The sequence below is a fragment of the Lynx canadensis genome, chromosome B4 (genome assembly GCF_007474595.2).
Source record: "Lynx canadensis isolate LIC74 chromosome B4, mLynCan4.pri.v2, whole genome shotgun sequence".
NCBI classification, from domain to species: Eukaryota; Metazoa; Chordata; class Mammalia; order Carnivora; family Felidae; genus Lynx; species Lynx canadensis.
In genome coordinates this window covers 63,249,035-63,276,948 of record NC_044309.1, presented here as the reverse complement: position 1 = coordinate 63,276,948, position 27,914 = coordinate 63,249,035, and the positions used below count along the sequence as shown (strand labels likewise).

Here is a 27,914-nt window from a genome sequence, read left to right as displayed (position 1 = left end):
AGTTTAGGAAAATATCAGTGTGACTGCTCTTATTACTCATAGAATCACTTGGCCCCTTGGGACTCTTTAGAGAGTTGTGTTCTTTCCCTGATAGAGGTTTGCCTCCTTGCTGAAACCAAGATCTGCTTCCACATGGAAGATATTTATTTTCTTCCCAAAAGTGAGGGGAGTTGTTAGGCACATTTGGACTGCTCGTAGTCTAGGCTCAAGGTAATGAAGTCTAGAGAGAAGAGTTTCTTCTTCATGTCAGTCTAAGTTCGATCTTTCATGGTTTCTTTTCATGTCATGAGGTGTATTTTCCCAAGCTGATTAACAATGGCACTGTCCATCCACCTCCTTTGAGGGAGACAATACTCTACTCACAAGGGTATAACCTTAGCCTGTGAAGCCACACAAGTGACCATCTCAGAATATATTTGTCCAACAAAGGAATAAGGGCTAGGACCCTCCGTTTCTGTCCTTATGGGCTTTTCCAGAGGCTGCTTGGGCTTTCTGACAGCACTGTATGTAGCTACACTCTAAGGGCATGTATTCCAAGAGAGTGAGGTGGAAACGCGTGGCACTTTTCATATGATTAAGCCTTGGAAACCACAGTCTCACTTCTGCTATAGGCTTTCATTTGAGACAGTCATGAGGCCCTACCAGCTTTAAGGACTAGTCATGAGATTAAGCCCCGCATCAAACTCCACATTGAGCATGAAGCCTGCTTAGGAGTCTCTCTTTCCCTCTCTGTCGCTGTCACTCCCTTGCTCACACACACACTCTCTTTCTCAAAGAAATAAACATTAAAAAATTACTTGTTGACAAAAGAAAAAGAGGGACAGAGAGAACAGAGAGAATGACATGAATTAGAAGGGGAGTTCAGTGTACAGTGTATGGCAGGGAGACCAGTTAGTTAGGAAACTGTAGCAAGATTCTGAGTCTGGCTTGAAGCTCAGAATTAACAAATAGCAGTGAAGATGGAAAGGAAACCCTGATTTGGAGGGATGTTAAGGAGGTATAAACTGCAAAATTTAGTGATTATTTGAATATGGAAGGAAAGGAGATGGGTCCAGATGGAGGAAGAGGAGAACCAGATAGTACTCTGAGTTCTGGAGTAAAAACAGTGAATATGAGTCTCTTGATAGGATTGCTTTTAGTGTTGATTTTTTTCTTCATGGATGAATAAGTAGATAGCAGTACTTAGTAACTACATGAATTGTGGCACTGTTAACAGAGGAAAAGCTTCGTGGGAGAGGAATTCGGTTTCGCAAGTGTTAAGTCAAGGCTGCTGGTAACTGAAACAGGTGAGCAAGATTCTTGGTGGATAGTAGAAATTGTGATTTGAAACTCAGGGCTTGAGATCATCTTGAGGGTTTTCTTTTATGTTTGTCTGATGGAGGGAGGAAGACTTTGTTTTTCCTACAGGGAAGAGAAAAATTCCACTCTTCGCTCTCATTTTTACCCTTGATTGTTTTCTGTTAATTTTGAAAACTTTAGGAAGTTATTAAAATTTTTTTTTCTCTCTACCATAGATGATGTGACTTAACTTTTTAAAATATGCTAGACAGTAGCTTTGGGAATCACAGCCTCTGGGAAGGTCCTTGTTATCTGGCAGGTCACGTTGTCTTCGTCCTAGAATATGTGGATCATAATTTCATAGTTCTGTGCTATCCCTTGATACCATTTTAAGAATTAGAATCCATGCAGTTCATTTTAAATTTTTACAGAATTAAAAAAAAAAAATTTATGGGGCGCCTGGGTGGCTCAGTCGGTTAAGCGTCCGACTTCGGCTCAAGTCATGATCTCGCGGTTCGTGAGTTCAAGCCCCGCGTCGGGCTCTTTGCTGATGGCTCAGAGCCTGGAGCCTGTTTCAGATTCTGTGTCTCCCTCTCTCTCTGACCCTCCCCCGTTCATGCTCTGTCTCTGTCTCAAAAATAAATAAACATTAAAAAAAATTTTATGTATTTTGGAGAGACAGAGCATAAGCAAGAGAGGGGCAGAGAGAGAGGAAGACACAGAATCCAAAGCAGGTTCCAGGCTGCATACTGTCAGCACAGAGCCTGATGCAGGACTGAAACCCATGAACTGCAAGATCATGACCTGAGCCAAAGTCAGCTGCTTAATCGACTGAGCCACCCAGATGTCCCTAATTTTTTCTTTTAATGTTTATTTGTTTTTTGAGAGAGAGAGACCTAGTGTGAGCAGGAGAGGGGCAGAGAGAGAGGGAGACACAGAATCTGAAGCAGGCTCCAGGCTCTGAGCTGTCAGCACCAAGCCCGATGCAGGGCTCGAACTCACGAACCTGTGAGATCATGACCTGAGCCAAAGTTGGATGCTTAACCAACTAAGCCACCCAGGCATCCCACGCAGTTCATTTTAATTGTTTTTAACATTTATTTATTTTTGAGAGACAGAAACAGACCACAAGTGGGGGAGGGGCAGAGAGGGAGGGAGACCCAGAACCTGAGACAGGCTCCAGGCTCTGAGCTGTCAGCACAGACCCCCACATGGGGCTCAAACTCAGGAACTGTGAGATCATGCCCCCCATGCAGTTCATTTTAAAGCCTGAATATTCTAGCTAACACTCAGCATGTTAGAGGAGGGACTTGAGGGCCTTTGGATAAAAGTGCATACTGATGAAGAGACTCTGAGGTCACTCTTACTTAGCAATATTCACATCAGCACAGCCATTCTAGCTGCAAAAAAAAACTCCAAGTAATTGTTGGAATAATAATGCTTCTGTTTGATTCTTATAGGAAGATTTTGTTTCTCAGTGAATTTTAGTAACATTTTTTTGCCCTATCTTGCTCATATGATAATAATTTCATAGACGGTGAGGTAGGGGAGCATTAGTAAATCACATATACTCCTTTTCCTACTTTGTAATGTGTATCCTTCCTTTAGAGAACTTTGTTGATTTCTTATGCAGGTTTTTTTTTTTTTTTTTTTAAGAGGGTACGAGGAAGAAAGTGGTATTCTTGTATATGTCCATTGGTATCCCTGTGTAAACTAAACTGAGTTACTGGTTTCTGACTCCTTATAAAAATTTTTGGGGGGAGAGTATTGGCAGCGAAAAGTAATGAATGGAAACAAAGGGAAAAATCTAGGTTGGCTCTGAGCAAATAACTGCTTCTTTGAGTCATACAGCAGAAATATTTCAGTTTGAATCATCTTAGAACTCTAGCCCTATAGTGTTACTTGTCAGTTATAAATATTTTAATGCTAGGAGCCTTTCTTTTGTTCCTGGAAGCAAAGGGTGGCTCTCCTGATGTCATTTTACCAGAAAATAAGTTCTTTAGCAATAGGGAAGATTTGTTTTATATTGTATAACATGCAGCATCAAATAATAACATTAATATGCTTTCTCAGAAATACATTACATAAATGATTCTCATATAAGTTAGATGTCAATACTAATGTGTTGTTGTTATGTAATCTGTATTTTATGTATGAGGAAACCTTTGCTCAAAGAAATTATGATTTGCCCTAAACTACTAGAACCCAGGATATTCACATAGAACTAGAGCCTTGTTTTCTTGGCTATAATTATTATTTGAAAATCACTGTTATATTTTTCCGAGTAATAAAAATCACTTACTAAGCACTGTTTTTTTTGATGACTAACCTAAAAATTATGGACCCATTTCTCTTATAGGGTTTTATAATATCAGTTACAGTACTTAAGTGATTAAAGTTTTTTTCTTGTTTCACATTTTATTAAAAAAGGAAAAGTATGAAAAGCATGGCTTAGAAGCAGAGTGCTTTGTTTATTCATCATTATCAGAGGACTCTAGATCTCAAATTAATTGCAAAGGTTATTTTTGCAAATAATCTGCCTACTGTGTTCTGTGGTTGATAGAATGCACAGTGCCTAATAAGAATTTGTTTGCTCTCTGTCCTAGGTTCCTGGCACAGATCTCCTAGAAGCCTGGGAATTTCCTGAGTAGTAAGAGCATTATCCTAGTGAAGTAACTAATGAAGGGCCCCTAGATAGCTTCAGAATAGGGGCTAGTTACCAGAGGACTTGAGCCATCCAGGCCTCTGGGGAAGAGAGGAGGTTGGAGATTTGAGTTCAGTCACGTGGCCAGTGATTGAATCAGCCCTGCCTATGTAATGAAGCCCACTAGAAACTGTAGATACTGGGGCTTCTGGGTGACTCAGTCAGTTGAGCATCCAACTCTTGGTTTTGGCTCCGGTCATGATCTTGCAGTTTGTAAGATCGAGCCCTGTGTTGGACCTGTGGCTGACAGTGCAGAGCCTGCTTAGGATTCTCTCTCTCCCTGTCTCTCTCTCTCTGTCCCTCCTCCTCTCCCCACCTCTTCTTCTCTCTCAAAATAAATAAACATTTTTTTAAAAAACCCTCTAGATACCAAAGCTTAGTGCAGCTTTTTGGTTGATGGACACATTGTTGTGTATGTGTAGTGGTGGTGAGTGACATACCCTGATTCTGCTGGAGAGACCATGAAAGCTCTGCATTCCCTCTAAGACCTCACCCTGTGTGTGTCTTCATTTGGTTCTTAGGATTTGTATCCCTTGCAGTAAAACTGCAGTCATAAGTTTAGTGCTTTCCTGAGTTCTGTGAGTCGCTCTAGTGAATTATCAAACCTGATAGTCATGGGAACGCCCCAGATGTATAGCCACTATGTCAGAAGGGCTAGTGGGCTAGGGACCTCTGAAGTAAGGGCTGTCTTAGTGGCGTCCATGCCCTTTAACAGGTAACATCTGTGCCAACTTCAGATGGTTAGTAACAGATTAAATTATGTAAATTGGAGTTGAAACAGAATAACTGTGTTGTATACTCTTTTGGCTCCCAGTGAATGAACTTCAGTAATTGAAGTGTATTTGGTGTTAGCTAAATATAGCATGGCTCTTTAATTTTGATGTAATCAATAATGAAGTATGTTTTGAATTTTTATTGCTTCTTGGCCTTTTGGCTAAGATCAAGTGTAGTATCTGTTCTTATCAGTGAATTTCTTAGAAATTCAAAATTTACTAAGTTGATGTTGATATGCTTATATTAATATCTTAAACTCTTAAGATTACCAGGATTTATGTCTCTTTAACTGATTTTTATTCCTCAGTAGGGTCTATGAATTTTCAGAGATCCCTTCAGCTTCTTTTGCTTGATTCCCTTTGTGACCAGCAACTTAGACCTGCAGGATCGCTGACTAGATTTAGAAGTTGTGTATTTAGAAAGGCTAACAGGACCATCATGGGTTAAAACCTTGGTCTTGATTAATAGCTTTAGTAGTGAGTATATGGCTTCTATGAAAGGTAAGAGCATCCATAAAAAATGGGCAAATTCTCCTCCCATGTTTAAAGAACTGCATTTATTATGTATTTGAGCACACTGAAAAGCAGTCTAGAGAATTACCAAGGAACAGAAGACACAGTATAGTCAGGGACTGGTATCATAGTAAGAAGATCAACAGTAACACAAATAAAAACTCAGGGTAATCCAGAAACACATAAATAGCTAATTGCTATGACAACAATACAAACTGTCAATGGCTTGAGACAGTAAAAGTTTATTTCTCTTTTATTGTTTAATCTAATGTAGGCCAGGGTGGGAGGGGCTCTTTTGTAGAGACATTCAGTGACCCAAGTTTTCTTCCATTGTGTGACCTTCTCATTTTTTTAAGGCCTCATCTCCATTTGCCTTTAGCTGATGGATGGCAAAGGACAGACAGGTTATGTACCTCAGCCTGGAAGTGACACACATCACTTCTGCTCATATTTCATTGGCAAGAACTAGTGATTTGGCCCTCACCCAGATGCAAGGATATTGACAAGGAGAGAATATGGATGTTGGTGAGCACCTGAAGGCTGTCACAGATCCAGAACCAGTAGTGGCTGCACACTGGTGCAACATGGCTTATCCAAGTGAGAATGGTTTGGGGCCATTTCTAGGAGTACCAGGAGGAAAAAATGTAATGGAGAGAATGTAGTTTTCAAGGGATTCAGTGTCCTGTTTATAACCTTATGAGGATAAAGTAGGTAACCTGTATGTTGGGGATAGAAAGTATGGTTACCTGGGCAGTACAACCTGCATCAGCCCCATAATAGCATATGGAATGGGCAAAGTCTGCTCTCTATTGTGGCATTGGGAAGGCAAGATAGGAGAATGAGAGATCTCCAGAGGACTGGACTGTACTAATCAGTCCTATACGCAGCATCGGTCACTGTGCCTGGCTCAGTGTAGGCATTCTGGATATGTTACTTGAATGAGTTAATACTAATACCTCTTTGTCCTTAAACAAACAAAACCCTTTCCCTCCCTTGTTCTCCTTCAGTATTTTCCATTTCTCATCTTTCCAGGAAAACTCTCCAGAAGGCTTATTTATACTCTCTGCCTCTACTTCCTCTCTTTGCATTGTTTCTTGGAACAACTCCACACAACTTTTTACTCCCACTACTCCACAGAAATCTCCTCAAGGTCACCAGTGATTTCCATGCTGTCAACTCTCTCCTTGTTAAAACATTGTCTTTACTTGGCTTCTGTGATACCCATGCTTCTGGTCTTTCTGTTTCGTCACTGGCTGCATTTTTCATTTACCTTTTTGCCAGTTCCTCATTCTCTTCCTAACCTCTTAACGTTTATTCTTGAGCTTCCCAGGGCTGTGACCCCAGCCTCTCTTCATTTATACTCATTTCCTCAGTGATCTTATCCAGCCCTGTGATGTCCAATACCATCTATTTGATACTGAATTTTCTAACTTTTCCCTGAATTTTAAATTCTGATTTCTAAATGCTGACTGAAAAATTTCATTTGGATAACTAAGAGGCATCATAGACTTAATATATCCCAAACTGAATTCTTTATTCCAGCCTTCCAACCCTTCAGTAAGACCCTCTCCTTCTACATTATTCCCCATTTCAGTAAATAGCTATCCTATTCATCCAGGTGCTCAGACCAGAAACTGTGGCATTGTGATATCTTCTTGACTACTCCTTTCTCTCACATCTAACTTGTCAGCAAATCATATCTTTTATGTCCTCAAAACATGTTTCCTAATCACCTGGTATCTTCGTTTCCACTCTTAACCCTCCACAGTCTCTTCTCAGAGCTGCCAGGGTGAGCTTGTTAAAACAAAGTCATTTCTCTGTTTAAAACACTCCACAGTTACTTCCCGTGATGCTTAACACAAGATAGAAAGATCCTACCAAGGCTTGTGAGGCCCTGTCTTATCTGGCCCTGGCTACCTCTCTGACTTCATCTTCTACCAGCTCACTCAAATGCATTGCACTGTCCTCCTTGCTGCATCTCAGCCATGACAAGCTCACTGACACCTCAGGGATTCTGAACTTGCTGTTTCCCCTGCCTGAAATATTCTTTTCTGAGATGACCTCACATGTACAATTGAAAGCACAGTCTGGAGCCAGACTGTGTAAGTTTGAATTTTCTAGTTGTCTGACCTTGGACAAGTTATTTAACCTTTTTTGTGCCTCAGGTCCTACATCTGTAAAATGGTAAAATAGGAGCTACCTTATAGAGTAACTGTGATGATGAAATGCTTTAATGTATGTAGAACACTTAGAATAACACCTGCCCTATAGTAAGCACTACATGTTAACTATGATGATTATTATTACTTCATCAGGTCTCACCTTAAGTGTCACCTGCTCAAAAATTATTTAAATTGTGGTAGAACCATTAGAATGAATAATGAATATGCAGCCTCCTGGGGGAACTGTTTTGAAGAGGACAATTACATGTGATGAAGAGAAAATGCATGTATAGGAAATGGCTTTCTGTGAATGTCAGAGGAGTGCTCCTTTTTTTTTCCTTTTTTTTTTTTTTTTTTTTAACCAACGTGTAAAGTTGCCCTGCCCCTGCTTCCCTTTCCCTAGTCAGTCTCCCTTGTAGGATCTACTGCTGTCCAGTATTCCCTCTCCAACTCCAACTCATGTCAATTCAGGCAGGGGTTTTTAGAGACAAGCAGTTGGGAACCTATAAGGATAGACATGGGAAGGAGAAAAATTACCTCACCACCACATTCTCCCTTCTCTGCCTCAGCATGGATTTCTTAGGCAGCATCCCACTTCCTCCTATCACCTTTAGCAAAATAATAGGAAAATTTTCTTGACCCTAAATATTCTGTCAACCATTTATTACCTATGTGTATCTCAGTGTGTGTTTTTAAACTTTTCCTTTGGAGGGAAAGGGAATAAAATTGAAAAGGGACAGGACAAAAGAGATTACCTTTTAACTTCCCATCTGTTGTCATTGTTCCTATCAGCAAGCTTTTTTTAAAACACCTAGACTTCTGTAGTATTCTTTGGGGACAGAAGGATGGGGAAATACTGTGAGGCTTGTCCTTGTTTTGTGGAGAAAATGCTGTGGTCAGACACAGGCTATGGTGGAAATGGATAATGAGGGAGGGGATTCACCGGGAAGAGTGAAAGAGTGGGAAGGTTCAGAGAAAGGGATTAACGGGACCACTCAGGCCGAGAAATAGCTCCAGTGCTCACACATCTCACAAATCCTTCTCCACTTGCAACCCCATGCACAGGCTATAGAAATCTCTCACCACTGGCTCAGAGCTATGGGTACCTACTCTCAGTGCCAAATGAGAGGAAGCATGGAGCCACCAAAAAGTCAGATCTTATGCTTCCAGCCACAGTGAAAAAAGGTTATTCTTGGTATTCTAACATCATCTACAAACATAGTAGCAGACTGTGTATTGTAACATATTTCAGATGCTTTATGAGAGTTAAGAATTTTTTGGAGCTCAGTCCTTCTAGAACTACCCATTTACATTCTAGTATGTTAGGTAAAAATATTTGTCATATTTCTTTTTTTAGTTATTACATTATCTTTTAAAATATATGTGTTATAAAGTGAGCTTTGAAATCCAAATTTGATGTAATGGTGAGTCACATTGTAGCTTTGCATGAAGCAGATGCACTTATTTCCCTGGAAATTCTCTGAAATATTTAGACCATGGATAATCGGACTTTGGCAATCTGGAGGCAAGGATAAAATAATTGAATATCTGAATCTAAAAAGATTTTTGCTTATGTATAATTCTCTGTGTAAGTGGATCTGGAATACTTTTTATATTTTTTTCTTTTTTTCTTTGGTAAAACCAGAAACAGGGTCTATATGAAGTAATTGAACTACTGGTTAATATTCCTAACGATACCCTCAGTGCAGCCAAGAGTTTCTACCTTGATCAGGGCATAATAGCCTTTAGACGAGAGCTAGGCAGAATTGTTAGACTAGTGAATGGATTAGTTTCCCCACTTTGCATCTCATTTTTGTGAGAGTGATATTCATTGTCAGTTGTAAAGTCCATATTTGTTTTTTTTTCCAAATGAGATTTTTTTTTAATGTTTATTTATTTTTGAGAGACAAAGGCAGAGATTTTTCTGTCATGGTCTAATACTTCTCTACTCTGCTACTTCTTTACTCTAATGAGTAGTTATTCCTGTAAACTACAAAGGCAAAAAAAAAAAATAGGTATATATTTAATGAGTGAGGTCTGCTTCTCAAATTCTTCCTTGCTGGTCCCAGTCATAACAATTGTTTGCCTCCCAGGAGTGTGCGATATCCTGGAGGAGTGCACTGACTTGTGTGCCCACTGGGGCACCCTCAGCCAGTGACCTTGCACACTGGGTATATGTGTGAGGGCTATTCAGAGGTCCGTTAGGGGCCATATATTCCTGATGACAAATGTCAGTTCAGCATCTGACTGTCTGGAAAGATCCAAATAACTTCCTTGGTGATTTCAGGGTGTCTTTGGCCTTTGTAATGGATCAGTTCCTTTATCTTCAGTTCACGAGTTCCATGGGCACCTTCACCAGCTCTTTGTTTTGTTGCTGTTTTGCGAAAGGAGTGTGTACAAAGTTTCGGCAAATCTTGATGAGGATATAGAACTCTCACGATATCTGTGGTCAAATAGCCCCCCAGATTAGAAGTTTAGCCTTTGTAATTGCCTTGAGATAATTCAGACTTTTGAGGTATGGATAGGAAGGCTCCCTGGCCTTTAGGACCCTACGTTGTCATTATTTAGCTCTTCAAAGGGAAGACTGAATGTCTAAAAGTTGTAGATATCTGGGTAAACCATTCAGAAGTTTTAACACTCTTCAAAGCTGCTAAGTTAGAGAGGTCTAGTGTGAATTTTCTAATAGCCTGTGTCCTTACTGTAGTAAACTTTCCTTCAAGAGTTGACACTTCCTAGTTAATAGCACATAAAGGGATTGTTGATTAAATGGAATCTCATTACAGAGCATACTTTCAGCCCATTATACTCTATATATGTCAGATCTCCTTAGTGTTTACTTAGTGTACTTTTTTCTCTTGGGGCATCTCATCCAATGTACCACATTATATTCCGTTATCATATCTCCTTAAGCTCCTCTTGACTATGACTGTTTCTCAGACTTTCCTTGTTTTTAATGTCCTTGATAGTTGTGACAAGTATTCATCAGGTATACTGTAGGCTGCTCCTCTTGGTATTAGGAGCAATGGGATCATATGGTAAGACTGTGCTTAGTCTTGTTAAGAAATTGCAAAACTGTCTTCCAAAGTGGTTGTACCATTTTGCATTCCCACCAGGAATGAGAATTCCTGTCACTTTACATATTTGTCAGCATTTGGTGCAGTTTTTTCGACTTTAGCCATTCTGATAGGTGCACAGAAGTTGGGATGTAATTTTTAAAGTCGGTCATTTCGTCTATCATATTTTTTTATATCTGACTATGGAAACATTAGTTTTCTCCTAATACTTCTCTTTAAATCAGCATCAGGAGGAATATATGTGCTTTTTTCCCATATGAATAACTGTTACAGATGTTTAAATAGTATTTCACTTATTATGTTGATACAATTACCTGTTCTCTTTGCTTTCTTATTACTAATAGCTTATAAACCACATGCTGTTGGTGTTAAGCTACATTCCATTGATGTTAAAGTCTCATGTTTAATTGCTTTTGTTTAATTTTTTATTCTCATTTTCCATTCTTCAAAGTCATTTTGTTTTTGTGTTTGTGTTTCTTTGTTTATAAAGTTTTTTGTTTCTGTTACATTATGTAGTTTTGTACCAATGGCTAGAAGCAGATCGTCATGGCAAGAGCCAAGATGCTGCAAATACGACTTCAGGTAAAAATAAAAGTAAAAATAAAAGTTGAGATGTTAGAAATTATTTTAATTCACCTCAAGCCCATCATAATTGTTTTTTTATTTGGTTTTGCTTGGGCAAAAACATAGGTATTATTTTGTATTTCTGTTCTCTTGTCTGCATCTTAATTTTTGGAAAGACCTCATTTGCTTCAAGCCTTGAAAAAATTATTCACTAGTCTTTAAGCTCTCTTGGCAGATATGTCTTGTTTTCTTGGGAGAAAAGGCTTAATTGCAGCTTAAATTTAGTAGCAGGATACTTGGCAATATGACTTGGAATTAAGTTTATATGTATTTGTAGTGGGCATATTAATATCTGCACAAATTTAAAATCCTTGTTCATTTCAGGACAATGTTTAAAAGGTGGATTTTAAGTTAAGGATGCTTATATATAATTTCAGTTGCCTGGGAACCCAAATTCATAGACAGATTCATTTCTCCTGCCAAGTTCTAGCAGTAAATTCCAAGTTAGGGGTTCATATAACATGGATTCAAAATGAGAAGAATAGGTTGTTCCCCTACCTCTCATCTCCAAAAGGCATCTTCGAGATTCTCTTCTTTGGCTGGTAGGAGTAGTAATAGCTACATATACTCATTTCTAAACCCTTAATATGTTATCAGAATTTCTACATAGTTGGTCCTTCCCTTAATTTACTTCAAAGTAATATTTGCCAAGACAGCTGTATATACAGCAGTGATCTTTCCTATTGCTCCCCTTTTTGGCAGTCTAATAAGTGACGGTGGTGGTGGCAATGGTGGTGGTTCTGTTTTGCTTTGATTAGATTTATGTTTCTGTTTCGTGAGTTTTTTCATCTTCTGTTTTTGTGAAATTTTTTTTCTCTGAATAAGGGTTTTCCTTCTTTATCTCTCTTCTGGGTGATTCATTATGCTTCAAGAGGTGGTGTTCCTTAGTTAAGAGAACAATCATATTGAAAATAGCACTGTCATGACTTTTCTGATTTATTTTCTGTCCCATTAATAACTTGATATATGAAAGAAGATAATGTTACTATTTTAACCAACTTAGGCAGGAATTCATTAAAAGGTAAGTGTTGCAAGGAATTGCATCTTGCATTATGTGCTGTTTCTTTTGCCTCCACAGTGTTTCATATTTTATTTATACTTATGATAAAAATACACATTTCTGGTATGTTTTAGTGGGTATAGGAGAGAGGCTTTCTTGGTTGATGTGTATTATCTGAGGATATCCTGTTCCTGTGTCAGTAAGCAAAGTCAGCAGCATAGACTTTAGAATCAAGAGGGAATTTTTGTTTTGTGTTTTCTGTGACTTAAAGTGAAGTGAAAAGTAGTCTTTTTTTTTTTAAATAAATGTAGAAGTGAAATATCTAAAAAATATCAAATATCTAAAGTGTTTTCATGAGAATCTAGAATCAGTTTAAAGATATCATATACCCTTCCTGAAATTGGGCATTCTGAACCCTGACTCTTCAGGCATACTGACTCATGGACAGTTCCACATTTTTCCATTGACTTTGTTGATCCTTACATATTCCAGAAGTATGTTGCAAAAACTAATAAACTGTCCCTAGGGACACTTTTGACAGTTTTCCTTCTAGAAGTGAAAGTTCTCTATTCTATCATTTAGAAGGCGGAAATACGGAGTCGAAAGAGAGATGAAGTGTTTGCCTAAATAAGAGGAATACAGAGGAAAATGATCATTAGCCAAGGGCTCAAATTGGAAACAGTAGGCTAGTTGCTGCACCAAATCTATTTAAACTATGTTCCTTTATTCAGAAAAGCTGTGTATTTTAATATCAGTTTCCAACAAGATTTGAGAGTGTGACTTTTCCCTCCTTCTGTGATCTGTTAAGTTTTGCACTAAAAGGTGTTTTACTATCCATCTTTTCATAATTTTTACCCACAATGGAAACTGAGTCTACCTAGATGCCCCATTATGATTTATAAATTACTTGTTATTTTTACTTGTACAAATACTGGTACTTCATGTTTTGCATTTAATTAGAACTTTAGAAAAAACACAGAAGACAGAATGATACTCTAAGGTCTTCTAATTCTCCAGTCTCAACTTTTTGACATTGAGAATTTAAGAGCCATCCACATTAATTTATTTTATGGAACTAAGGCGTTTGGGGGAAACAGGTCTTATGGGAAATAATTTTGTCAAGGAGAGAAAGAACTGAGCTTGACAATTCATTATTGAGTTTTGTTTTTTATATATACATATGTAATAATCAAAGTATAGCCTGCCTTTATCTTACCAGAATTTTGACAGGTGATGAATTTGGCTTAGAATAGCTTGTTTCTTTTCAGAGGTTAGTGTGTTTAATATGTTCTGTCTACTGAACTAGACAACTCAGTGATGATGTTTCTAATTCTGTTAATTCTGTTACTTATAAAAGCCTGGATGCAGTCACATTTGTTGGGGATTTCTGTGGAAGCTGAAGCAAAATTGCCTCCTTTGAGCACTGCAGCATTGTGTCTATTTGTGTATAAAATTTCAGGATCAGAAGAAGTATGATTAGCTTAATTCAAGATGTTTCTTTAGTAAATTAAATGTTCCCAAATAGACTTTTTTTTATCACTACATATTGAAATAAGAACAATAATTAGGTTACAGCAAAGTTTATTTGTAGTAGATCTTGATTTTTAGTACCGTTGTCTAGCCAGGATATTGAAATTCAGATTCTGAAGTTTAAAAAAAAATTATTTTATGTTTTTATTTTATTTTTAAGAGACAGAGAGAGAGACAGCACAAGCAGGGAAGGGGCAGAGAGAGAGGGAGACACAGAATCCGAAGCAGGCTCCAGGCTCTGAGCTGTCAGCACAGAGCCTGACATGGGCCTCAAACTCACGGTTGGTGAGATAATTATGTGAGCTCAAGTTGGATGCTCAACTGACTGAGCTACCCAGGCGCCCCCAGATTCTGAAGTTTTAAATGCAGATCTTTTTATTAACAGTTCCTTTTCAGTCATCCATTGAGAATTTTACCACTCAGACTGTTAGAGGTAGAAATTGAATCAGATTTCAACATCATCTGTTAATACATCTGCAAAGTAAAAATAAAATTTTGGCATGCTTCTGAAAAAATTCTAGATATAACTAATTATTAATTATTTGTTGTAGGTGAAAATTTTGACCAGAGTCCTTTGAGAAGAACATTCAAATCCAAAGTTCTGGCCCACTATCCTGAGAATATAGAATGGAATCCTTTCGATCAAGATGCAGTGAACATGGTATGTAGTTTGTTTTTTTTACCTTTAGCTTTATATTATTTTATTAAGATGACAATAGTGACTGTATTTTGAATGTCAACATTATTTCATTTAATGTTTTAAATAAACAATTCTATATAAGACAGATAATATTTTCCTCATTTTATAGACGTGGAAAATGAAACTCAAAAAAGTTAAGTAACTTGCATAGAGTCCCTACAGCAAATAAGAGTGTACAACAGACCCTCAAAGCTCATTTTCTTTTTTTTTTTAAGTTTTTATGTAAATTCCAGTTAGTTACCATACAGTATAATATTAGTTTCAGGTGTACAATATAGTGATTCAACACTGCCATGTATCACCTGGTGCTCATCACAAGTGAACTCCTTTATCCCCATCACCTATTTTACCCATCCCCCCAGCCACCTCCCTTCGTAACCATTAGTTTGTTCTCTGTAGTGAAGAGTCTGTTTCTTGGTTTGTCTCTCTGTCTCTGTCTCTGTCTCTGTCTTTCTCTCTCTCTCCCTCTCTCCCCCTTTGCTCATTTGTTTCGTAAATTCCACATATGAATAGAAATCATATGGTATTTGTCTTTGACTGATTTAATTCACTTAGCCTAATACTCTGTAGCTCTATCCATGTTGTTGCAAATGGCAAGATCTCATTCTTTTTTATGAGTGAGTAATATTCCATTGTATTTATATACCACCCTCTTCTTTATCCATCAGTCGATGAACACTTGGACTGTTCCCATAATTTAGCTATTGTACATAATGCTGCTGTACACATTGGGGTGCACATGTCCCTCAAAGCCTGTTTTATTTTCCTACTATTAAGCTGTTTGTGGATTTGTATTAATTAATACATAGATGCTCTGATAAACAATAATATTTCTTGGTTTGCCTGGAGAGGAGCCTGATAGAAGGAACATGATTACACTTGATATTTCAAGGACTGTTGTATGATGGGCCTGTAATTTAACATAATCACAAAGTAAAGAGGGAAAGTAACTTCATCATTTAGGCATTAGTAGGAATTTTTTTAAGGAATTTGAATTAATGCAATGAGTTACCAGTGGTAGTTACAAGTCCCTTTAAAGATTCTTAGAGTCATAGTTTTCAGATCATTTAGGAAGGGCCCTGATTGGAAACCTGGGTAATATTTTGGGCTTCCATGAATAGAACTCTGTGATTATAAAACTCAGGGTGCCCCAAAGTGAGCAAATCAGAGATCAGGCCTAATAGGCACAGAAATAATTAACAGTGGACTGAGACACTGATAGGTGTAGTTCTTTTTGAGTATTTTAAAGATAGAGTCAAAAGATCCCACTCTGATGGTACTATAAGGGAAGGAAATTAATATATAGTAGATACCTGCTAGATAGCTCATGTATGTTACTCTCACATACATGCTTACATGCGTCCAGTGAGGGTTCTTAATCATATTTTACAGAGATGATTTAGCCAAAGTTTTGCAGGGGGTCTCAGAGGGCTAAATCCAGATCATTTTTACTCTCTAGCTTACTTTTTTCCCATCTTACTGCCTCCCCCAAAGAAAAATGATGTGACTTAGTTTTGACCTGCGCCAAAATGGCATGGGTCACATTGGACCTTTTGTGGTATTTCTGTATCACAGTAACTTCATTCCAGTCTGAGTTTGCTGCAAGGAGGGAGTAGCATGGTACTTTTTCTAAGTATAAATGCCTGAGGCACTGGCATTTTGACATTGATTCTTCATAGAACACAGTGTAGTTGTTTCTCTAAACTGTTAGCCAATACCAAAATAACCAGAGATACCATTTTTCTGGAAATTAATACTGTGGGGCCTAGCCTCATCTTTGGTAAAGACAGCACAACAGATATTAAGTAGAACACAACTCTTTGTTATATTTATGACACTGGAGGAGCACAGGCAAGCCTCTGACTAAAACAGTCAACAAATAACAGTGACAAAAAATAACTTACCAGCTGCTCTGCCAGCAAATTAATAGGAAACTATTAAAGAAAAGAGTGCCTAAATAAAGTAATAGAAACCTAGATAAGAATGTAAATAGATCACAACACTTGACTTCTTAGGTATTTCAAAGTATAATCTGTGATAAATTAGAATGGTGTCCAAAACTAGGTGCTTATTACAATATGAATCCGTAGTTGTTTGGAACAAAATGCCACACTTGGTATATTTTCTTCTGTTAATCATTTGAATGCATTAATAGTGAGATATCCATGATGGCTTTAGCCTCAGTTTGTAAAACATTCATCTCTAAGAGAGTGATCAGCTTCCTTAATCTGTCTTTGATATTTTCTTTACCCTTGCCTCTGAGATTTTTTATGTAAGCAACCAAAGTTTCTTACGAAGAATAAACACATAGGCTTGTATTTTGATGGTTAAGCACCACACAACATTTTGGGTTTTGCTGCAAATCTAAAAGGATTTGCTAGCATTCCTTGAAAATCTCTGAAAAGCATTCCATTAAACTAGTCTGCATTTGGGTCATAGATTTACTGCCCTTAATTTCCTGATTTATTAGTAAGTGCAATTGTATGAAGCTATAATTTATTCCTACCTAGGGATATAAAACTTTCTTCTTGCCTTTAGCAAAATCCCACTCTAGTGAGTCATCACCTTCTGCAATATCAGTCATTTCTTTAACAAGCAACAGTGATGGATTGAGGAAGGATCATTAATTTCACACAGAAATTAAATATTCCAAAGCAATGAACTTTGTTAAATAAAAAAAAAAATTCTATGTGTATGAGTGCCATGCAAATATAATAGAAAATAAATATAAATAACAGGTGAAATTGTTTCTAAATTAATTGCTTTTATGTCTCTTTTAGTACCTGATTCAGAGATTTTCACAAAAAAAAAAGGAGGGGTGGTGTATCATTAAACAGAACAATACAACAGTCATATCCCCAGAACTAACATATGTCCACATTGACATATTTGCTTCAGATCTGTACTTTTCTCTCTTTTTTAAGTTTATTTATTTTTGAGAGACAGAGTGAGTGAGGGAGGGACAGAAAGAGAGGGAGAGAATCCCAAGCAGACTTTGCACTATCAGCACAGAGCCCAATGTGGGACTCAAACTCAGGAACCGTGAGATCATGACCTGAGCCGAAACCAAGAGTTGGACACTTAAGTAACTGAGCCACCCAGGCGCTCCTGTACTTCTTTTAAATGAAGCAAAGCAATGCAAATGGAGCTGAAGTTCCCCTGCCTCCCTCTCCCCCATTAAAGATCTCTTTGAGGTAATCTGCAAATTGGCATCCATGGCTATTTATATAATATTCTGGTCAGTAGATCTTATCCTCAAGAATGTAGTGAACCTAGGGAATATTAGGAAGAAAATATGGTCAATGCATTTTTAAGCGAGTTATGAAGTACTAAGTGAAACATCTGATATATGATATTTTAAGTAACTAAAAGTCATAACTGTTGTAAAGCTCTTTATAATCTGTAAAGCTCTAAGTTTACAATTTACTGTTTACTTTGATGACAAAGAAGGATAGGGTGGAATGTTAAGCAAAGAGTAAAAAAAAGTAAAGGGTTGACTGAAAAAAACCTATTCAGGTGCCCATCTTGGAATTCAAAGGAAAAAGAGCTGTGTATACTTTTTATAGATTCAGAAAGTACTTGAATTTGAAGTGGATAAAAGTTACATTAATAGATTTGACATTAGAATGAAAGTAGGCCTTAATTTTCATCCAGGTTTTAAGTTTATGTCTCACAATGAAAACTATAGGAATGGGGCTCTAATCCAGCCATTACTGAGGAGCCCACTTGTTTCCTTAACTTTGCAGCTAGAATATTTCACTGGCTTCTCAAACTCAACATGTCCAAAACTGAATTCATGATCTTCCCATGAGCCTTGGTCGGTGAACCATTCACCTAGTACATCCACCTAGTTGCCTAAGCCAAAAATCTGGATTGTCCTCGAAAGTTCTCACTTAATCTTGCCCTCTCCCATGTGCGATCAGTTACCTACCTTCTTCTCTCTGTTTCTACACACCCACCTTAGTCCAAATCACCGAGCTCTCTTACATGGACTGCTGCTCCTGTCCTTTCCATTCTTCACGCTAAAGCGTCTGCTTTTGCTGCCTCTTCTCTCTGGAAGGCTCTTCACTTCGCCTTCCTCTAGTGAATTCTTACTGAACCTTCAGATTCCATTTTTTTTTTTTTAATTTTTTTTTTTTTTAACATTTATTTATTTTTGAGACAGGGAGAGACAGAGCATGAACGGGGGAGGGGCAGAGAGAGAGGGAGACACAGAATCTGAAACAGGCTCCAGGCTCCGAGCTGTCAGCACAGAGCCCGACGCGGGGCTTGAACTCACGGACCGTGAGATCATGACCTGAGCCGAAGTCGGACGCTTAACCGACTGAGCCACCCAGGCGCCCCTTCAGATTCCATTTTAAACACACCTTTTTCAGAGAAGCCTTCCCTGACCACCCTTCTGTCTACCTTTCAGTTAGTTCCCTTCAGGTTCTCTTAGCACCTTGGAGCTTTTTGTAGCATCTGTCACAGTTGCAATTAAATAATTGATTATGTAGCCAGTTATCAGCTGTGTGGGTCCTGCTATCATGTAAGCCCCACGAAGACAGGCACACTGTTTCTTATTCATTGCTCTGTCCCTAGTTTTACACATAGTAGAGGCTGAAATCATTGAATAAATGAAGGAATGTTGGCTTACTCACAATACTTCCCTTCCCTGTCTTTGTCTGTTCAGGTGTTACCTCCACTGCAAAGTCATCTTAACTAGGAGTAGTTAGGTACTCTCTCTTCTCTGTTTCTATAACTTCTTGAACATACTCCATAGCAGCACTGAGCATATTATTTTGTAACCATTGGTTTGTGTGTGTGTCTTTCTTACCAGACTGTAAACTTCCTGAAAATACTATTTTCATATTTGTCTTTTGAATTACCAAGATATAATGTAATATATGACATAAAATAAATGTTTATTAAAGGGAAAAGGAGGGAGAGAGGGAACAAAGGTAGGAAGAAAGGAAAGGCAAATGGACCAACTCTGAATAATTTATCTTTTATTTGTGTAATAAGAGAGGGCATGGAAGTGATAGAACTATAGAAAATGAAAAAAGGAATTGTTAAAATTCTAGCCTGCCTGAAACAGTGCAGAGAGATAAGGACATGTAGTGACATCAACTAGGAGAGTTACCCAGCATTGTGAGCCCACTTTGGCTAAAGTAATCTGATTACCAGTACAATCTGGTAAACAATGACAACCCTGAATGTTTAGTTGTTTTATTGTGGGAGAGTGAGGTGGAGAAGCAATAATGTTAGTATATGGCAATAGTAGGGATAACAAGAGATTGTTGAATGCCATAGTGAGCAAATCTTGATTTATATCTCAGGTTTTCTGAAAAGTAAACCTGACAATTCATACAAGAATTCTCACTTTTAAAAATGAAAAAGCAATAGCATTTTCCAAGTCATGGTTCCCAGATTAGAAATATAATTCTTACTTTTTTTGATTTTAGAAGAGAATTTAAGAATTCTTACATCTGTTATCTGTAGCAGAGAAAATCATTCTTTACTTTGAGCACAACTTTTGGCAAGCTTTTCCTGTAAATGTTTGAATGCATGCTCAAGAAAGCTACAAAACCTTAAGGGAATATTTGGTAGCTGTTCCAAAACAGTTTGAGCTATAATTTTATGGTTTATGATGTCAGGAAAGCCTATCAATTAAATTAAATCTTTATTTTGACTTTGGAGGTCACTGTGTTTCTGTATTGCCTACTACATGTAAAAAGAGAACTCTACACTTAATCAAGAGAGGAACTAAATCTGGTCCTGTACCGCTAGCTATTGTTTTTGTTTTCTTGTCCATTTGTTCGTTCCTTTATTCATTTAACAAATACATGTATGTCATGCACCATGCTAAAGAAATTTGAGCAAAGCCTGGAGCAAGAAGGATTCACATCATCCTTTCTGTAATCTTTATTGACTATAATAAATGTGTCAGATGAGTTTTTATTCACAATATCAACAGAGGGTCTCATCTTGTACAATGGAAGCAGTTTGAATGTGAAGACATAATTATGAAAAGGTCCTGACATGACCTTTCCATACACAACTATTCCCAAGATTAGGAATAAACAAATTTTTCCTCTAGCAGAGTTGGTTGTTTGTGTGTTTTACCTGACTCTTTATCTTCTTCTACCCAAATATACATAGTAAGTTAATTATTTTCAACATCTATAAAAATAATTAGGTAAAGCTACTCTAGTTATTTCTAGGTCCCATATTCAGTGATACAGAAGACTTTTTCTTTTTTTTTTTTTTTTTAATTTTTTTTTTTTTTCAACGTTTATTTATTTTTGGGACAGAGAGAGACAGAGCATGAACGGGGGAGGGGCAGAGAGAGAGGGAGACACAGAATCGGAAACCAGGCTCCAGGCTCTGAGCCATCAGCCCAGAGCCTGACGCGGGGCTCGAACTCCCGGACCGCGAGATCGTGACCTGGCTGAAGTCGGACGCTTAACCGACTGCGCCACCCAGGCGCCCCCAGAAGACTTTTTCACTGACCAATAATGCTAAGCTTCATGGTGTTTGCTTTCTATCTTTACTATCAATCACCATTTATGGCCCCAAATAGTATATTGTTCTATGTGTGGTACTCTTGTATGTTTACGGTTCTTGAAATACAGTAGCAGTCCTTGAGTCATTGCAGTCTAGAGAGCCAAACAAAATAGAGAAACTAGTAACGTGTGTCAGTGTACAATGTACATATGTATAGAGCGGTATAAGACTTTAATTGCTTCCCCATTCACTAAAGATGTTTTAGAGGAAAAGTGACATTTTAATAGCACTTATAGGATGAAAACAGTTATTTCTTACGGAATGGTAAAGGAAGCTTCTAATTTAAGGTAGTGTTTATGTGGAGACTCAAAGAAAGTAAGAGAGAGTTTCTATTATCTATTGCTGTATAACAGACCATCCCAATACTACTGAAGTGGCCAGAAACATGGGTTGGCAATTTTTTTCCTAAAGGGCCAGTTAGTAAATGGTTGAGGCATTATAGGCCATACAGTTTCTGTCAGTTACTCATCCCTGCTGTTAAAATGCAAAAGCAGACACCGACAATGGATGGGCACTATTGTGTTCCAAATATTTTATTTATAAAAACAGATGGCAGATTGGGTTTGACCTAAGAACTGTAATTTGTTGACTCTTTTTTTTTTTTTTTTTTTAACATTTATTTATTTTTGAGATAGGGAGAGACAGAGCATGAACAGGGGAGGGTCAGAGAGAGAGGGAGACACAGAATCTGAAACAGGCTCCAGGCTCTGAGCAGTCAGCACAGAGCCCGACACGGGGCTCGAACTCCTGGACCGCGAGATCGTGACCTGAGCTAAGTTGGATGCTTAACCGACTGAGCCACCCAGGCGCCCCTAATTTGTTGACTCTTGATTTAAAACAACAAAATCATTACTTTGCTTACAAATCTGCAATTTGGGTAGGGTTTAGCAAGGTAACCCCACTGCTCTACTGGGTGTCAGAGTGGTTTGAAGGCTGAAGACTGGAATCATCTGAAGGTTCACTCACTCACAGGTATGTTTCCTGTGCTAGGAATATAGCTGGGGCTCCTCTTTCTCTATGTGATCTCTCCTTGTGGTCGCTAGCATGGCAGCTTCAGATTAGTCAGATTTCTTATATGTTGGCTCAGAGCTTCCTAGTGTGTGTGACCAGAGAGAGAGAGAGGGATGGAAGTTGTATTGCTTTTTTTAAGTCTAGCCTGAAAAGCCACTTCGTTTGTCACTTGTCACCTCCATTACATTTTATTTGAACAGGCCAGAGTGGGCAAACTGTGGCCCTTGGGCCAAATCTAAGTGGCTACCTATTTATAAAGTTAGTTTTATTGGAACAAAATAATGCTCATTCCTTTATGTATTGTCAGTGGCTGCTTTTACACCACAATGATAATGCTGCATAGTTGTGAAAAAGACCATAAGGCCTACAGAGCCTAAAATATTATTTGGCGTTTTTTTACAGAGCAAGTTTTCTGGTCCCTGGTGTAGGCATTTTCAGCCACCCATGCTCTTAATGGGAGAGTGGCAAGTTTCTGGAACAGCTTGTAGAACTAGAAATATTGTTGGAGTCATTTGTAGAAAATACAGTCTGCCACAGGGAATGAACCAGGTGGAAACTTAGGAGAAGATAGCTCCAGCCGGAAGGAACAGCAAATTTTGGCAAGTACCTACTCCTGCTAGGTGTTTTCCACAGAAGACAATGTGGCCAGTGTTGCTGGAGCAGAGTAGGTGAGCTAAAGAGTAGTGGAAAATGAAGGCAGAGAAGTTGCCCGTGCCAGGTTCATGTAGGGCCTTATAGGGGACTTCTATTGTAAAGATTTCAGCTTTTAGTGAGATAAGAGGCCACTGGAGGTTCTGAGAAGAGTGACAAGATCTAACTTCTACTTTTTAAGGATCACTTTGGCTACTCTATGGGGAATAAATTATGGGGGACAAGGGCAAAAGCGGGGATACTGTTGAGCAGAATATTAAATAGTCATCTAGGCAAGAGAAGAAGATGGCTTAACTGAGAGTGATAAGAATAAAGGTAGAAAGAAGTAATTTGTTTCTGAATATATTTTTGAAGGTAGAACCAATGGTCTTTGTTGATGGATTGGATAATGGAGTGGAAGAGGAGGAGAGAAGTCAGTGACTATAAGGCCCTGAGGCATTCCTGCTGCCTCCTTGGAACCTCTTTGAAAACCACGAGCCTGGGGCGCCTGGGTGGCGCAGTCGGTTAAGCGTCCGACTTCAGCCAGGTCACGATCTTGCGGTCCGGGAGTTTGAGCCCCGCGTCAGGCTCTGGGCTGATGGCTCGGAGCCTGGAGCCTGTTTCCGATTCTGTGTCTCCCTCTCTCTCTGCCCCTCCCCCGTTCATGCTCTGTCTTTCTCTGTCCCAAAAATAAATAAAAAACGTTGAAAAAAAAAATTAAAAAAAAAAATGAAAACCACGGGCCTTCAGTGTAGGAAGATTGACATGCTAAGAGACACATCTAATTCTGTCCCCCTCCTCCTAAAAACCCTTCAGAGGCTTTCCATGGTCCACTTCAGACTTTTTTTTTTAATGTTTATTTATTTTGAGGGAGAGAGTGCATGTGCAATGTATTTGTACGCACTGGAGGGAGAGAGAGAGAGAGAAAGAGGGAGAAAGGGGGAAAGTGGGGAGAGAGGGGGGAGGAATATCCCAGGCAGGCTCCACGCTGCCAGCGCAGAGCCCAACACGGGGCTCGATCTCAACAAAGAGTGAGAGCATGACCTGAGCCAAAATCAAGAGTCTGACGCTCAACCGACTGAGCCACCCGGGCGCCCCTCCTCTTCAGACTTCTAATATGACTCACCAACCCCCTTCACGATCTAACCTCTAATTATTTCTCTTGTGTTCTCTCTCACTTCCCCCAATCTTGCATTCTGTTCCCCACCCACAAGAAAACATGTGTCAGTTCCTCAAACCCTCGTGTTCTATCTTCTGGGTTTCTTGTACACATGTCCTTTCTGCCTTCTCTTCATCTCACTAACATATATACTCATCCTCAGGTTTCCACTTGGACCTCTTTTATTTTTTTTTAAGTTTTTCTTTTATGTTTATTGATTTTTTGAGAGAGAGGAATGGGAGAGGGGCAGAGAGAGATGGAGACACAGAATCTGAAGCAGACTCTAGGCTCTGAGCTTTCAGAACAGAACCCTGTCAGTGCAGAGCCCGATGTGAGGCTTGAACCCACCAAGTATGAGATCGTGACCTGAGCTGAAGTTGAACACTTAACCGACTGAGCCACCCTTTCCCCTGGACCTCCTTTATTTTTATCTGGTAGCTCCTTTTCTAATCTCCTCGTAATGTCCTCCTGTGATGTTGTTTTCATGGCAGTCTGTATTTACCCTATCGTAGTACTTGTCATACTTTACAGTTTATGATTTTTAAGTCGTGTGTTGTCCTTATTGGACTGGAAGCTGTGTAGGAGCAGGAGCATGTCTTTCTAACCAGTGTATCATCATCACAGGGCCTGGCTCATAAAGGCACTTAATAAGTGTTTGTTGACAGCTTGAATGAAGGACATGTAACTTTTAAGGTGAATTGCATTTTCTTAGTAATGTGGGGAGAACTTCTAAATTTTATGCCAGATCAGTTGTTAAATCTGAAAAAGAAAAATGTAATGTAATAACTGGTAAAATTATTTCTATGCAGAAAGCATACTGCAATACAAAAATAGAAAGGAATACGTAAAAATTAATAATGATCATTAAGTTAGGGTAGTTAAATTACAAGGTTTTTTGCTTAGTATATTTCAAATTTTCCATAAGGTTTTATTTCTTTTATTTAAAATGTTTTAACGAATCAATTCGAATTGCATTTTAAGAATCTTAAATATGGCATCTTTAATTCTTCAGGTAATTTTGTTCCCAGGTTTGGCTCAGTCCTGAGTAGTTACCAACCGAAAGCGTAATATCTACTGGAACAAATCTAAAATGTCTTTTTTTCTACCTTCTGCTTCAGTAAATCAAAAAATCATTCTATTTTTAAAGTTTCTAAGATCAAGTATCCTGTTGTTCACAGTAGTGAAAATGATACTATTATTTTTATTCTTCTGTTTAACTTTTTTAAAAATTTATCAAATGAGATTTCACCTACTTCTCTATTCGTCTGAAACATTACCATCATTACTCCAAAAATAGTACTTAAGTATTTTTGTGTGTGTGTGTTTACTTCATCATGAAACTGTTTATTCCAAATTTTTATTGTTAAATGCCTTGTCCTTGAATTGTGGTATAGAGCCTGGCAGCGTGTTCTAACTTGGCACAGACTGGGTCCCCAGGTCTTTTTTGTGTTACTAGTCTCAGGGACCAATGTCAGCAAATGCCGCCTATGCACAAAAGTAGGTGCTGAGTGCACAAGGCTGAGCAGGAAGAGGGTGAAGGCTCTGACAGGTTGGCAGAACTACCAGGCTCCCCTCACAGAATCTGTCCCAGTGCAATGAGAATGAGAAACCAAAAGGTAAATCAGAAAGGAACTAAAACCCAGACCCCAAAATAGCTGGAAGCGGAGATGGGGAGGCACAGATGGAGACTTTAGGAGAGAACGTTGCAGCTGGAGGTCTCAGGGAGACAGCAGAAAGCACTCGGCAAGACCACCCAAACACAAAATCTGAACTAGCCTGCATTGGCAGGATGAGTGGGCAGAGCTCCCTTAGTGTGGTGTGGCTCCCACAATGGAGCATAGTACTTAAATATTTTTAAATATTTGAATTTAAATATTTTGTCTTTGAATATTTTGAATACCTCTGAATATTGTCTTTGAATACCTTTGAATATTTTGTCTTCAAGGAATTGGTTAGCAAATGTTGTAGATAAAGAAAGTGAGGCTCAGAAGAGTCCCATGCTGTGCTGAAGGTCACAGGCTTGGATAAGATTGGGTAAGAGGTTTACTGGGAGTAAGTCAAAGATCTTCTCATTCTTAGTGAAACATCCTGCATGTAATACACAGCAAAGATGTTTTTCCTTGTGTATATATTTCTTTTAAAAATAATTTTATCTATGTGTGAATGAGGAACTTACAATGTATTTCTAATTTAAGACTGCTGCTAATAATATTAAATCCGGATAAAACCTGTGTCCTTTTGAGTCCTGTTATGTTAAAAACAACGAACATTTTTTCTGGTTTGAAGTTCTTTGTGTACTGCATTCTGATGCTTTTTCCCCTTCCTCCACAGTTGTGCATGCCTAAAGGGCTGTCTTTCAGAACTCAAACTGACAATAAAGACCCTCAGTTCCACTCATTTATAATTACCCGGGAAGATGGTTCTCGTACCTATGGTTTTGTTCTCACTTTTTATGAAGAAGTTACCAGTAAGCAGATCTGCACAGCAATGCAGACGCTCTACCAGATGCACAACGCAGAGCATTATAGCAGCGTGTATGCCTCATCCTCCTGCAGCATGGATTCGCTGGCAAGCAGTACTGACGAAGGAGATACAACTTCCCTTTTGAAACTCCAGCGCTACAACTCCTATGACATCAGCAGAGACACCCTGTATGTTTCAAAAAGTATATGTTTGATCACACCACTGCCTTTCATGCAGGCCTGCAAAAAATTCCTCATCCAGCTTTACAAGGCAGTTACCTCACAGCAGCCACCACCCTTGCCGCTTGAGAGCTACATCCATAACATTCTTTATGAAGTACCCCTTCCACCTCCGGGGAGATCACTGAAATTTTATGGTGTTTATGAACCTGTCATCTGCCAGAGACCTGGGCCCAATGAACTCCCCCTCTCCGATTACCCTCTTCGAGAGGCCTTCGAGCTTCTGGGATTAGAGAACCTGGTGCAGGTGTTTACCTGTGTTCTTTTAGAGATGCAGATTCTTCTCTACTCACAAGGTAGGTCTTCCCTGGATTTTAAGTCTCTCCCCCCCAAAATACTTACGCTCTTCCCAACTACTGCATTTCCATTGGGTATATTACTAGAACCACACACTTAATGGTCAGAAGTCTTCTGTTTTGTGTGAAAGAAGCAGGTATAGGTGGGACCAGAGGCTAAGATGTTACTTCTCTTTGAGGTGTCAGTGGACCGTGGAGAAAAACAGGAAAGAATACAAAAGCATTAATCTGGCTGACTTAAGTGTATTATTTTTTTAATGGAAATAGGCCCTTTCTTCCAGATAATGCATCATCATCATAAAAGAAACATTTCTTTTCATAATGAAAGTGAGAGAATGATGTTAGTACCAGGAACATGTAGACATCTTATTTTCTGCAGGTTGGTAAAGGTTCACATAAAAACTCAGTTGACGGGGGCGCCTGGGTGGCGCAGTCGGTTAAGCGTCCGACTTCAGCCAGGTCACGATCTCGCGGTCCGTGAGTTCGAGCCCCGCGTCAGGCTCTGGGCTGATGGCTCAGAGCCTGGAGCCTGTTTCTGATTCTGTGTCTCCCTCTCTCTCTGCCCCTCCCCCGTTCATGCTCTGTCTCTCTCTGTCCCAAAAATAAATAAACGTTGAAAAAAAAAATTAAAAAAAAAAAAAACTCAGTTGACCTTGGAAAGGGATAAATGAAATTGTTGACTGCAGCTTCCTAAGGCAGTCAACTTTGGATCTTTCCCTGTGGGAGATGTCACTGGATGTGACTCTCTTGGGTCTAAGAGTTTCACCAGAGTTATGTGGAATTTTTTTGTTTCATTTTGCTTTTTTTTTAGTATCTAAAAAAATTTTTTTAATGTTTATTTTTGAGAGAGACAGAGTGAGAGTGGGGAGGAGCAGAAAGAGAGGGAGACACGGAATCTGAAGCAGGGTCCAGGCTCTGAGCTGTTAGCACAGAGCCCGACGTGGGGCTCGAACTCAGACTGCAAGATCATGACCTGAGCCGGAGTCGGACACTCAACCGATTGAGCCATCCCAGTGCCCTGTGTTTTATTTTGCTTTTAATTCCAGAAGGAAGTGACCTTTGTGATGTTTTTTATTCAGAGTTCTCCCAGCACATACTTAGGAACTAACAAAATTTGAGTTTTATTTTTATGAGTGCATTTATGATGTTGAGCCTAGAATACTGGTTCCAACCTGAACATGATTTTGCAGAAGAAATAGAGATGCTTTGTCT

General features: G+C 38.8%; 1 protein-coding gene and 1 pseudogene across 1 annotated transcript in view; both read left to right on the top strand.

The window, feature by feature from the left end:
• DENND5B (DENN domain containing 5B) overlaps nt 1-27,914 on the top strand; it is a 191,929-nt gene that overhangs the window by 61,706 nt on the left and 102,309 nt on the right. The window contains 2 exon segments of the mRNA XM_032593944.1: nt 14,210-14,319; nt 26,036-26,702. Coding sequence (XP_032449835.1) covers nt 14,210-14,319; nt 26,036-26,702 — 777 coding nt within the window.
• Nucleotides 4,897-4,997, top strand: LOC115519628 (annotated as a pseudogene).